Source organism: Drosophila albomicans, chromosome 2R, assembly GCF_009650485.2.
Source record: "Drosophila albomicans strain 15112-1751.03 chromosome 2R, ASM965048v2, whole genome shotgun sequence".
Taxonomy (NCBI): domain Eukaryota; kingdom Metazoa; phylum Arthropoda; class Insecta; order Diptera; family Drosophilidae; genus Drosophila; species Drosophila albomicans.
The window spans coordinates 21,534,442-21,548,703 of record NC_047631.2 but is presented as its reverse complement, the minus strand read 5'-3'; the positions used below and the strand labels follow the sequence as shown (position 1 = coordinate 21,548,703).

The 14,262-nt window shown below is 39.8% G+C and overlaps 4 protein-coding genes across 4 annotated transcripts; 2 read left to right on the top strand and 2 right to left on the bottom strand.

Annotated features, from left to right (window-relative positions):
* Window positions 1-1,096: 1,096 nt before the first annotated feature.
* LOC117573606 (uncharacterized) lies at window positions 1,097-1,930 on the bottom strand. The gene has a single exon (XM_034256903.1). It carries the CDS (start codon window positions 1,928-1,930, stop codon window positions 1,097-1,099), a length of 834 nt encoding a protein of 277 aa, XP_034112794.1.
* Window positions 1,931-2,644: 714 nt separating this feature from the next.
* LOC117573605 (uncharacterized) lies at window positions 2,645-3,418 on the bottom strand. The gene has a single exon (XM_034256901.1). It carries the CDS (start codon window positions 3,416-3,418, stop codon window positions 2,645-2,647), a length of 774 nt encoding a protein of 257 aa, XP_034112792.1.
* A 972-nt stretch (window positions 3,419-4,390) lies between these two features.
* LOC117573604 (uncharacterized) lies at window positions 4,391-5,164 on the top strand. Its single transcript, XM_034256900.1, has one exon. The coding sequence runs from the start codon at window positions 4,391-4,393 to the stop codon at window positions 5,162-5,164; it is 774 nt and encodes a 257-aa protein (XP_034112791.1).
* A 7,939-nt stretch (window positions 5,165-13,103) lies between these two features.
* LOC117573603 (uncharacterized) lies at window positions 13,104-13,886 on the top strand. The gene has a single exon (XM_034256899.1). The coding sequence runs from the start codon at window positions 13,104-13,106 to the stop codon at window positions 13,884-13,886; it is 783 nt and encodes a 260-aa protein (XP_034112790.1).
* Window positions 13,887-14,262: the final 376 nt, after the last annotated feature.

The following is a 14,262-nucleotide window of genomic DNA, read 5'->3' as shown; positions in this document are numbered from 1 at the left end:
ACTTTCAGCTTTTCACCATTTCCAAGAACTTGATGAAATTCCTTTCCATAAAATGCAAATAAACTATATATACGTTTATTATTCGCTAGAATATATTCTAATACTTTCATATTGATTGGGAAATTCTGGACAGTTTTGGACTATCATGGGTTAATATGTATTTTAGTCTTTATATATATTATATTATGTTTATTTATTGTTGTATTTTCGTAGAAATAGCATTGTCGAAAGTCGAAATTATGTTTGCTTTTGGTTTCTAGAAATAACCCTTTCCAAGTAATTACTACTAGCATTTAAATTGATCGCCGTTTAAACCTGTTGTGTTGTGTTTATCAAAAACAATGATATACATAAATAAGATTATTTCAACTAGTTTGTTTCTGCTGAGTACTACATCAAACATGCGACTGTAACAACTTATAAGTGTCAGCGGTCTTTAAATTAATTTTTTGATTGGTATGATAAAGATGTCTACAAATTACGTGGCGAGTGCATTAATTCTTTCGGGTAAAGAGAGATTACAAGTGAACTAGAGTCATCATTGCTTGAACTATAAATATGATAAAATATAATAATAATACATATATACAATTCGTTTCTCAATCAAAATTGTAAAGAATTATACTTGATATCACATGTATATTTTGTATGTTAAGTGTAATCTTAAGTTTTTAAATTAATCTTTATTTATTGAGAAATCGAGTTTGAGAAAGATCGTCTATTTGAATGCCTGCTAATACTGATTGTGTCTACAATGCAGACTCTACATACATAAATAGGCAAGCAGTGCAATCTATCATAAAGTGCAAGCAGTGGAAATCTGCCTTAGATTGCACTGCTTGTACAAGCGTGAGTAATACGCATTAAGTATACGTTCTGCTTGTATGCTTATTTTGTTAACAAGGTAATTTATTAGAAACATCCTGAAATATCACAATTAGATACTCACATTGATTTTACATTAAAAATTTACTTCTTCTTTTATCGCAGGAAATTTTAAAATTCAAAAATTACTAAAAAGCGATTTCTGGTGGTAAAATAAACGAATATAAAACATTTGTGATAATCTTCTTATTTATTAAATATTTCAATGCCTTTATGCCTGAACTTGACAGTTGGCACTGTTCCACCTGTTGGCAGAATTGACCAAAAATTGCGACAGCTGATCAAGGTTCACAGCGGAGAGCATATCATTGATAATAGGAATCGCATCGAGGGATAACAACATATCTACATTAGGTTGAACTAGTTTAGTTGCAAGGCTAATTATCTGTCTAGCCCAAGTATTAGACAATTCGTTAAGTGAAATGTTCCACAAAATGTCCCAGTTGTCGATTTTCACATCAGCCAAATAGAATTGCAGATGGAAATCGCTAATGCGTAGTCCAGTGGGATTGATAAGACTCTGACCGAAGGTGTATTCGCCAACGAAACGCAATTGCTGGAATCTCTCATTAAGCAAACTGACTTCGCGAACGGGGAAGGCAAATCCAAGCATGCTCATGACACCCTCCACGGCAAAGGAGCCCAAGATCTGTATCTCTGGGAAGAGGATATCAAATTTGGCTTTCTGAGTGCTGACATTGAAGGATCCACTGAGGACAATAAAGTTGTTTAGACCCGAGATGCGGATGTTGCTAGAATTGCCAACAAAGCTGGTCTCGCCTTTGGAGAAATTGAAGCTGGAAAAATCGTGGGTTAACGGGGCCAAGATTGGAATATTGTCTTCAGCATAGCCACAGGGTATCATCTGCTTCCAGGCCTGCAGAAACTGGGAGATGGCATCACCATAGTTGGCTGCAGTTGCGTTCAGAGCAAGAGGTGAGAAATTTGCCTTCAGAGTCGTAGGCAAGGGTTTGGTCTTTTTAGTCAAACGCGATGCGTTGACAATGGCCACTAAAAAGGCAAATACAAAAATTCTTCGAATCATGTTGATTACTAAACGGTAGAAAGCACTATGAAATAAGTGTTAAATGGTGTCCCCTTTATAGCTATAATTTTCACTATTTTACTGATAAAACATATCTTTGATTGATTACCATTTGCTTTGTTTTATCGAACACAGGTATTTGTTTACTTAAAGTCTTGTTGTACAAGCTTATAATTAAATGCAATAACAGTGGCCCTGTGCACAAGTCGGAATATGCATACATATGCTAATAATGCAATTTGTACGATCTTATCAATTTCTAATATTAGAAACATTATTCAACTGCTTGAAGTTCTTTACTGTTTTTTAGGTGTTACTTTCATTTCTATATTCTATCGGATATTGACTTTTAGCTGTGTAAGTAGTTAAATTTAGATAAATTCATTTAAAACCAATATAATCAATAAGTACTTTCATTAAAAAATAATAAGATGTTATCGAATACATTGTAAACGAAGAAGTCGCCATTCATTAAGCAGTGCAAGCAGTTCAGCGCTGAGAGCAAATTGTACTGCTTGTCTACTATCAATATTCAAAGCTCGCGGTGTTTCCATGTCGTATACTTATTTTAGTCAGCTCGAAAGTATGCAACATATTTTTTTCAATAACCCATTAGTTAAAAAAGTATGTTAAATAATAGGAAAGAAAAACTTATTGCTTTATTAATTGCAATTGATATTGATGTTGTAAATAAGCAACATGGATTTAATGCTCTTAAACCTGAACAGCGCAGCCGGCGTTGTTCCACATCTCAGCTTGCATAACAAAATAGTTTGTCAGCTGAGTAAGGTCCAATTCGGAGATCAAGTCATTGATTGTGGGCAACACAAACATGCTGAAGAGAGTGTTCACATAAGGCTGGATCTCCTCGGTGAACAGCATAGAGAAGGATTCGATGAAGTTGTTCACAAAGTTATTGGCAGCCACATCCAAATACTTGTCCCAATGGTCGGACTGAACATCAGCAACAAAGTATTTCAGATCGAAGTCACTAATACGCAGTCCATTGGAATTACTCTCAGCAAATTTATACTCCCCAACAAAACGCCAATCAATCAGCTTCTTATTGAGGAGCACATTCTGGCGAACGGGCAAAGGAAGACCGCCAACAGCGAAAGTACCCTCAAGCTCATAGGCACCCAAGATTTGCAGTTGTGGGAAGATGACATCAAAGTGGGCACGCTGAGTGCTGTTATCATAGCCTCCGCTCAGGATCTGGAAATTGTTTAGACCAGAGATGCGAATGTTGCTCACATTACCCACAAGGTTGGTGTTTCCGTTGCTGTAGTTGAAGGCTTGGAAGTCGACAGTGAATGGAGCCAACACTGGCAGGTTCTCTGCAGCAAAGCCGCAAGGAATGATTTTCTGCCAGGCTTGCAGGAACATGCCAACAGCATCAGAGTAGCCGATCATGCTGTTGTCCTGGGTCACAGGTGTGGCACTGGCAGCAGCCACCAGGAGAACTAGAATAAAAGACTTTGCTATCATTTTTATTGTGTTTCGTTGAACGCAGAAAGAATACTGTGAACAATTGTTTGCAAGCCTTGTCTTTTATAGCCGAAACGTTATCTATGGTCTGCATGCAAAGCGCTTTGATTGATGGAAATTTCATTCTATTGGTTAACTTGACATTTAGGCAACGGTTAGATATTATAGCATTGAATAGAGTAATCAAATATTATAAGAATTGAAAAGTCGAATGTAGATTTTAAAAATTATTAAAAGTTTACTGCCTTCAGAATGCCTTCAAAATGCATTCAAAATGATTTCGATGTAAGTTCTAATTTTTTTTCTTTCATACATAGACTACAAACACCGTATAAGGTGGAATAGCATTATGTGATTGGAAATTGAACGCTAAAAATTTCAAAGTAAACATGAAATATTCTAGTTAGCTAACAGAATTTTCATTGTATGTTAGAACAGATGCAACGATTTATACGGCTTAAAATATTTTATTTTGAAAGAGGACCGCAAGAACTTTGTCTAACAAAGAACAGTAAATGTTAATTTCAGCGAAAACAGATGATTATATTCTATAGAATTATATTCTGTGCTAAAAGGATAAACATTCCACCTTTTCCGAGAATTCAAATTTTGGCATTTATTTTTAGAGAAAAACGATTTAGCTTGACATAAGTACATGATTGCAGTGATTATAATTTTTCAAGAACCAATTAATTTTCATAAATTATAAAAAGTCCCCTGTCGAATAAATCAAAATTGCATGCTGCCGATGAATCATAATTAAAGCGCCGTTTAAGTCGAAATCATTTTGAGTTAATCCGCTTGACTCATATGTAAAATATACATAGATCGCATGCGATAAGAACAAACGACCAATTTTACCACGATCGATCAATGCTCGCTATTCATAATTTCTAGATAACGTTTTTGCTATAAAAGACAAAGCGTGCGAACAGCTCTTCACACAGTTCTTTCTACCATTAACCAAGCAAAATGATAGCAAAGTCTTTTCTTCTAGTTCTCCTGGTGGCTGCTGCCAGTGCCACACCTGTGACCCAGGACAACAGCATGATCGGCTACTCTGATGCGGTGGGCATGTTCCTGCAAGCCTGGCAGAAGATCATTCCTTGCGGCTTTGCTGCAGAGAATTTGCCAGTGTTGGCTCCATTGAACATTGATTTCTACGCCTTTAACTACAGCAACGGAAACACCAACCTTGTGGGTAATGTGAGCAACATTCGCATCTCTGGCTTGGACAACTTCCAAATCTTGAGTGGTGGCTATGATAACAGCACTCAGCGTGCCCACTTTGATGTCATCTTCCCACAACTGCAAATCTTGGGTGCCTATGAGCTGGAGGGTACTTTCGGTGTTGGCGGTCTTCCTTTGCCCGTTCGCCAGAACGTGCTCCTCAATAAGAAGCTGATTGATTGGCGTTTTGTTGGCGAGTATACATTTGCTGAGAGTAATTCCAATGGACTGCTTATTAGTGACTTCGATCTGAAATACTTTGTTGGTGATGTTCAGTCCGACCATTGGGACAAGTATTTGGATGTGGCTGCCAATAACTTTGTGAACAACTTCATCGAATCCTTCTCTATGCTGTTCACCGAGGAGATCCAGCCTTATGTGAACACTCTCTTCAGCATGTTTGTGTTGCCCACGATCAATGACTTGATCTCCGAATTGGACCTCACTCAGCTGACCAACTATTTTGTGGCTCAGGCTGATATTTGGAACAATGCTGATTGCAGTGTTCAGGCCTAAGCGAAAAAACGATATAATAAACTCAATGAGCATTTAATTGATAGATGTGCTTCATTATTTATATTTATGGTGGAGGATTTTAATATGTTTTGTATTGAGTAGTTTGCATGCTTTGACGTTTAAGGTGGAATCAATTTTGATTGATGGTATTTCTTTTGACTATTTCTATTGCTTTCTGTCAGCTACACAATGTTAACAAATTATTTTTATTGAATGAAATAGTCGCAGTAATTTATTTTGATTACCTTTTGAGCAACAGATAATGATCTGATAAAGCTGGTTGTTTTGCTGTGTGGAATCCTATTTCGATTAAAGTACTGCTATTGTTCTGCTTTCTTACAATTAAATATAATACTGCAGGCTAATGCGTCTTGTTAGTTGGCAAAAAACTTACGCACAACAATTCCATTTTATTTCTGTGATTGGTTGAAGGTTGAAAACCAGGTACGCTCTGGTATTTTGGCAATGAAAATGCATTTTTTTGTTGGACGTTGCATTATTTTTGGCTGCTATTGTTTCGACCATTTTCATTTGGGTTCTTTCAACTCGCGAGAGTGAAGGAGAGTATTACGAGTACTACATGTGAAGCTATTGTTGAGACTTATTCTCTTGTTCTTTGCTTTGCTTTGCTCTGCTCTGCTTTGTTTGAACATTTCGCTTAAAATGCAAAAGTTCAATTCACTGCAGGCGCCATTTTACTTTCCTTAGTCGTGTTGTTTTGGTGCCGTGCCGGAAACAAGCTGCGTCACTACACACACACACACACACACACACACACACACATAGAGACTTACACACACGTATCACAATCGACACAGACACATACGTTTCAGTTGAAACAAAGCAACAGAGGCTTCTGCAACGGACAGTTGTTACCGCTGGGCAAAGACGTCCACATCAAGGATGGTTGGTTGGTTGCCTGCCGACCAGTCAGGTATCAGGTTTTGCCTCTACTCCTCCTCCGTCTGCATTTGTGCAGTATAGAGAAGGGGCGGAGGTCAGGGCGGGGATATGCGTGTGTGATTGAATGGACTTTGAATGTAGTACAGCACTCAGCTCGACGACTACAACGACGACGACGACGACGACGATGACCATGATGACGTTTGCCGTTCGGTTTTCCATGCAAATGCCAGCAAAAACATTTTTCGGACACAAATCTAAAGGTGGCTACGCGTGGCAGCAGGCGGCAGGCAGCAGGTAAAGCTGTAGCAGGGGAGGCACAACAGCTGCTGCTGCTGCTGCCCCCCGGGGTCGTTGATGATGTACGTAACATGAGTTGGCCGGACGCACAGGATCTGGGGAGCGACTGCAGTCTGTATGCTAATTCCCTGCAGGAAGAAGAACTCTCTTATGTATACACACACACACATACACAGACAGACAGACAAATATACACATCCATACATACATAATAAGAAGAGGCATGGCAATGAGGATAAGGGGAAGGGAAAGGAAGGGAATGGAAAGCGAAGCGGAGTTGTAAGTGCGCTCGCGGCTAAACAAGCGTTGCCAACATTTTTGGGCACATCAAAGTGACAACTGACCGAATTATTTTTATGCTTAAACAACAGCAATAGTGTGTGTGTGCCGGTGTGTGTGTGTCTGTGTGAGTCTGCCTTAATTTGTGGGGCCCAGGTACTTGATGCCACTCTGTGGAATGTGACCACAACAAAGCATGGCCCACAGCCAATTGCGTTAGATACAATGCTAATTGGGCCAAGGTATATATGTATGTGTCTTTGTCTCTCTTTGTGTGTATGTGTGTTTGGCAGGGCAAGCTGGGGTCAAGCGCAGGCGGGTTGGGTGTGTGTGTGTGGCACAAGCGCGGCAGCAAAGCTCTTGATTATACATGCAACAACAATTCGCCTAATAGAAATTGCGCCACAAAAACCACATTATGCCGGCGCGTTGTCGCTTTAAGCCCCCCAGCTACCAACCAACGACTACCGACTACCAACTACCGGCTACCAACTCTCCGTTTTCCGTTCTCAACTCTCCACTCTCCGCTCTCCACTCCACTCTGTTCCTTTACCTGAAGCAGAGCGAGTAAAGCACTCCGGCTGGGGTTTTGGCCTCTTTGGATTTCCGTTGTGTTACCGCAAAACTTTTAACGTTTGTTTGGGTTTTGTTGCGGCTGCCACTTTCGTCTTTGCGCATTTCGCCCACATGTATTGACTAAATTAATATTCTCAATTGAAAACTTTTCAACAATAGTTTGCGCTCAAAGTTTTTCAAAGCCATTACACGGCGAGAAATGCTACGCATCAAAGTTGCGCTCAAAGTGTAAATGTTGTTGGCCTAATTTTGATTTTCTAACTTTAGTAAAAGTTTGGCAGAGCGACATCGCTGCCTTATAAGTAGAGCGTTTATTTTTATTATTATTTGCTTGTTGTGATAAACTTATCGATAAAAAAATTGTATTGATTTTCAGGCAAAAGTAAAAGAAAAAAGGGGAATTTGTGTTTTAGATTTGACTTTTTTCATCACAACTTTTTTTGTTATTAACTTTTATGTTTGTCTAGTAAAAACATAATTTGCAATTATCAATTGCATGTTTAAAGATCTTTATTACTTAAAATTACATTATTATTATTGTATTATGACTAGATACACTATGGAAAAATATTGCTAAAATATTTTACGGCTTCAGAGCTTATTATTATAGAATTACTTAACATTTTTCTTTGAAAATATAATTTTTAATTCAAATTAACATAATATCTTATTTTTATTTATAAATAATGTATGTTAAATATTTGGAATTTTTTGAATTCAGACGATATAAAATTTTATGTTGACCAAAAAAATTTATATCATATGTAGACACAATGATAGTGAAACAAATTTTAGATATTTGTGGAATGTACCAGCTGAAAAATGTTGAAAAGTTATTTGTGATAAAATTTTTAAAATAACAAAATATTTCTAAGTTGATTTACATTTTTATGCAAGTTTGTTGCAGTGTTTGGCTGACGCACCGCAAAAGTTTTGAGTATTCCGTAAATTAAGCTGCATTTGTGTGGAACTGTTGTTGATGTTGTTGATGTTGTTGTTGTTGTTGTATATCCCGTTCTAATAAGTCGCCCGCTATCTGACATTTTAAATCTAGGAAAATTTTCAAATTCAATTTGCAGTGGGACAAACAACAAAAGCTGATACCCCCGGCACCTTTCACGAGATGGTAAACCACAAAAGCTGAAGAGCAGCGCAGCTCAGAGCTGAGAAGAGACCAAGGCAAGGCCATGGACAAACAGTTCTTCTCTCTCTATAAGTAGCAGATGGATGTACTTTGGTGTTCGTCACCTGAATCGACAGAGAAGTGAGCAAACATTTTTGGAAAACTTACTTGAATGGATTATTAGGAATTATCAAAACTTAATTTAGCTTAAGTTTTTGCTTGAGTTTGATTACAAAAGGCGCTTGCATGCGGGCAAGCGGGTCAAGGGGAATGTTTTGCAGAATAGAATATGGGCTACGGGTGCCCTGGGTTACCCTATAAGTGTGCTGTTAATGAATGCCAAATTGTATATAGTATAGTTGTTAGACTACGTTGAAATCAGGTGGCAAACAATCAGCGTACACCACTTGAAAGGCAGCTGCTTTTGAAGTGGTTTTTGTGCGAAACTTTTGACTCTCTATGTGTGTCTCTCCCTCTCTCTCTCTGTCTCTCTGTAAAGCCCATTGATCTTGGCCAAGTCTTTTGTTGTCATCACGGCATAAGCCTTGGGGCTAAGCGGCTTAAAGCCCCAGCAGTGCTCAGGCACTTAAAAGTTTAACACATGCGATTTGTGCGATTTGGCATTGTACTTACTATAAAGTAAATGACAAAATCTGAGACCATTTTCATCGCCACGGGCAACGTTTATTAACTAACTGGACGTCGAGCGTGCAGACATCAATGTCGCCATTGACATCGGCATTGATCTAATGAGGCAACCAGCTGGCTCCAGCTCCGGCTCCGGCTTCGCTTTCAAGCGCTGTCTAAGCTGTCTGCCCAGCCAGATGATGATGACTGGGATTCGGACTGGCGCGTTGCTGGCATATCCAGCTGTGTAATTGACTTCAATTAAATAAAGCCAACGACACCGACAATTGCACGTTGCCTTTTGTGTCCGTCTCCAGGTTGGGCGCGCGGAAATGGAAGTGCGCTGGCACAGCTTAGGCCAAAGCCGAAGCTGAAGCTGAAGCTAAAACCGGAGACGCAGACGAAGCTAGTAGTAGATGAATCCATTGCTTTTATTTGTAGCCATGGGTCTTTATACTTTATGCTCGAGCCCGGGGACGACCTTTTAGCATCGCTTCCTGGCGTCCTGGCGCCGCACGCAGCGTCGTGCCGTGCACTCAAAGTGGCGTTAATAACGTGGCACAAATTTACAACAGTTAAATAGAAATACTTACTTAGCTTACCTTGTTTGGTTGGGTGACGGACGCTGATGGGGGGAGGACAGAACCCGATAATCGCAGCAGCACGGAAAACGGATGTCCAATTAGTTGTGAGCCAGCTTCCGGCTGGCTTCTGGGCGCAGCGAGTAGTCTCTCTCTCTCTCTCACTCTCTTTCAATCAATGCGTATCATCGTTTGCCTGTCAATTGCAGTTCGTCTCACCAATTTTTCCATTCATTACGTTTCGGCTTTCTTCTTCATTTTTATTGTAGCCAATGGCATAATTTTCATATTTGCCAGAGCCAAATCAATTGCCAACGATTTGCATAGATATATCAACCAAAAAATGGTATGAATGTATATAGAGTAGTATATAGAGATTGTAACTCCCTTGCTGGCTGATTTATGTGCCCTTTGGGGCTGTGCTACTTAATCAATGCTTATTTATTCTTGAAAATCCTTGGGCTTTGCTTGTGACGCGCTTATCGCGCTGCATACTTTTAGGCGTTCATGGCTAAAAATTGAATAAAGGATTTACGGTCTTAAATTGAGGCAGCGCCCAGCAAATGTCATGTCAAATGCCTCGTGTGTGTGTGTGTGTGCGAGTGTGTGACAGGAAGCCAAACAAAGGCAACATGTGTAACTTGTACGAGCTGCCAACGTCGACGTCGTCAAAAGGCGAGAGGCTGGAAATCTATTAGAACGTGTCTCGCCTGCCAACCCGATGCTGTTGTTGCTGCCGCTGCCGCTTCTGATGCTGCCGCTTCTGTTGCATGCCTGCTTATATTTTACCCGAGGGCATAATAAGCTTGCCACTGACTGCTCCTTGTGATCCTTGCGCGCTCCTCCTTCCCCTGCTCTCGTTTCCTTATTTTTTATTTTCCTCGCAAGCGTGTGTGTGTGTGTGCGTGTGTCTGTGTAATATTTACTTATGATTGAGTTGCGTGGCGGCTGCGCTAGTGACACCCTTCTCACACACACACACACACACACCCTTGCACACACACACTCAGCCAACACACGGCACAACAATTTGGTAAAAGATTGCGGTTGCTTTACTGATTTTCTCACCCATTTTTACTTCTTTGTGTGCGGGAGATGAAAATTTAAATTGATTTTGCATTGTTTGACTGTCATTGTTGCTGTTGCTGCCGCTTTTGTTGCCCTCGCCCTCGTCCTCGCCATCTTAGGCTTCGGGGTTGTTTCCTTCAGCTTTTGTTGTTGCTGTTGTGTTTGTTTTTATTTGCGTCTAACACACCAAGAATATTCTTATAAATTTCAATTTGTGCACCATAAATGCGGGGCCCAGTCGACTGGCATGAGTTCCTTTTTTTTCTCGTTTAGCATTCTGTGGGTGTAATAGATAAGAGATAAGGCAGCCGCTAAAGGTTCTCTACACACTTCTTCTACTCACCCACAACTATTTAATTTTATTGATATTACTATTTACTAGCAGCATTTACTACTATTTTCTGCATTTTTCCAATAAAATCTAGCTGAGTAGTAAACTTGATTAATTTCTGCTACCAGGTGGAAACTACTTAAAAGGCTTGCATCTCGTAAAGGGGTTAATGCCTACGCTTATACCCTACTTGAGTCCTTTTTATACTCGCTACCGTGACGGTAAAAGGGTATGATAACTTTGTGCGAACTTAAAATGTATATAATAAGCAGAGAAAGCCATCTCGGGCGATAAATTATATAGGTTATATAATTTAAAATATATGTAAGAGTCTTAGAAGGTATTAAAATAATAATTTTATATGGCTTAAGCCGACTCTAGATGGCGGGTCTTAATTGCATTGGTAGCCAATCTTTCATATTTGGTATTCTATAGTATAATAAATATAATAATAAATATCCTAAATATAGATTTCAGTACATCTTGTATATTATGAATTCTATGTTAAATTTTGAATTTATTTGTAGATTTCGGTATGTTTCATTATTTTTTCGGTATATACTCGTACATTTGGTATATTTAATATTTAGGCTTTCTATTGAAAAGGGACAGCGGGTATCTGTCATTCGAGCACACACAATTGAATTGCATAGGCTGCCAATCTTGTATATTTTGTATTCTATGGTACATATTGAATATAGTATAGTAGTACATAAATATACCAAAAATAGATTTCAGTATATTTTGTATTCTATGTTAAATGTTGAATGTAGTATTTGAATCGGAATCTATTTATTTTTTTGGTATATACATTTGGTATACTTAAACTTTTATGGCTGTCTGGTATCTGACAGTCGAGTACACTCGATTGAAGCTTTCTTACTTGCTTTTTTTGGGAGACGCCTTAAATGATTGCCAGCACATAAGCGTCATCCCTCTTTTGACCCGAGCATCATTTGGTTTTTGTATGAAATTGTTTTACGGGTTAAGGGCAACTACCAAACTTATCTTTTCTTTTTTTCTGCTGGCTGTTTTGTTTCGGGCCGCCGCCGTTTTGCTGTTCATACAAATGTTTATCGACTTGTGCGTTGATTTTCCGCTTGCTTTGGTTTTACAGCGCCCGCTCCTTGTGAGATTTTCGGGGTATATCGCAGCCATAGCCATAGCTGTAGCTGTAGCTGTAGCTGTAGCACGTGCACGGTAGGGTTAAGCATCACCGATACTGACATGTGTATGTGTGTGTTTGTGTGTGAGAGAGTGTGGAGAAGTGGGAGACGCATGTGTATTGGTAATTGAATTTATTGTTTGACATTCAAAGTACCGTTGAGTCAATTACGCTGGAAAATTGGTATCAAAATATTTACGAGCTGTTTATTGCATTACGCAAGTTGAAGCTGCGAAGCTCCAGGCTTCGCAGAATGAGAATGAGAACCCTCGCCAAAAAGGTAATGCAATTTACATGCTGATGCGGCTGCCCCGATTACGTATATCGTAAACGATGTATCCATTGGCATACATACATATATATAGATTGGAAGACAAATAGCATGAAGATGATTTGCCGAAGTGTAAATTGCACGAGCGCCTCAATTAGATGCGGCGCCTTTCGCCATTGAGCGAACTTTGCTGCTGCTTTCGATTTTATGGGGCAGATGCGAGACGATAATTGTGGCATGGTGAATGCTTCATTTAACACAATTAGCGGCGATTTTCTATGGCAGACAGATCACGATGCGTCAGGCACAAACAACTTAAACTAAGTGCCACACTTTAGTGCAGAGGGAACTCCTCGATGGCGGAATAATTATCAGTTATACAGGCTTAATATTACTTTGTTTTTGTGTCTACCGCACGAGTTCTTATCAGTTAATCCTTCTTATTTAGAGTTTCATAACGACAAATTAAAGACGGTATAAAATTAATGCTTTGTGAATCACTGCAGCGAACCCCACCGAAGACAATCTACAATACAAGCCATTTGTTGAGTCACATTATTAGATCGCAACGCGATTCACGATAACGCCTAATGCGAATAACCAATTCAAATGCGATCAATCAACGTGCATAGATAACAATGTCGCTATAAAAGACTTTGGCATGTGAACTATTTTTCATAGAGTTCTTTCTACCTTCCAACGAAATAAACGGAAAATGTTGGGCAAGTTTTCACTGATTTTGGCTCTGCTGGTGGCTGCCACAAGTGCCTACCCTTCCACCTATGACAACGCCTTGATAGGCTACTCCGATGCGGTGGAAATGTTCCTGCAAGCCTGGCAGAAGATCATTCCTTGCGGCTATGCTGCAGGGAATTTGCCAGTGTTGGCTCCATTGACCGTCGATTTCCAAGCCTTCAACTACAGCAATGGAAACACCAACCTTGTGGGTAATGTGAGCAACATTCGCATCTCTGGCTTGAACAACTTCCAGATCTTGAGCGGTGGCTACAACGACAGCACAAATCGTGCTCACTTTGATGTCATCTTCCCACAACTGCAAATCTTGGGTGCCTATGAGCTGGAGGGTAATCTCAGTGTTGGCGGTCTTCCGTTGCCCATTCGCCAAAATGTGCTCATCAACAAGAAACTGATTGATTGGCGCTTCGTTGGCGAATATACTTTTGCGCAGAGCGCAAACAACTCCAATGGACTGCAGATTAGTGACTTCGATCTGAAGTACTTTGTGGCTGGCGTTAAGGTCGACAACTGGGACAAGTATTTGGATGTGGCTGCCAATAACTTTGTGAACAACTTCATCGAGTCCTTCTCGCTGCTGTTCGCCGAGGAGATTCAGCCTTATGTCAACACTTTGTTTGCCACCTACTCTCTGCCAGCTATTAATGATCTGCTGTCCGGCTTGAGTCTCACTGAGTTGACTGACTTCTTTGTGATGCAGGCCGAGTTGTGGAACATGGCCGATTGTCAAGTGAAGGCATAAATTATTTTGTGCAGTAAACTTTAATAAACCCCAGCAGCAATTACTTAAGTGTGTGTTTAACATTAAATCACTTTGCCTAGAGACTTTACAGAGATTTGCGATTGTTTTGGGGCCCAAAGATATCGCTTATCTTTGGCTGGAAGTCGTAAGCTGTCCAAAGGATATGCACAGCTGTCAGCAGTTGTCATATTTGCTGAGTAATGGATGTTGCTGGATGTAGCTGCAAAACAATGTTGCACAACTCGATAACAGTCTGACCGACAGCTGAGTCGCAAGATAAACGGTCTGAGGAGGCAACACTTAATTAGCGGGACTTCATCAAATCCACAAACATGCTGATTACTTGCATTCGTATGTGTGTGTGTGTGTGTCCGGA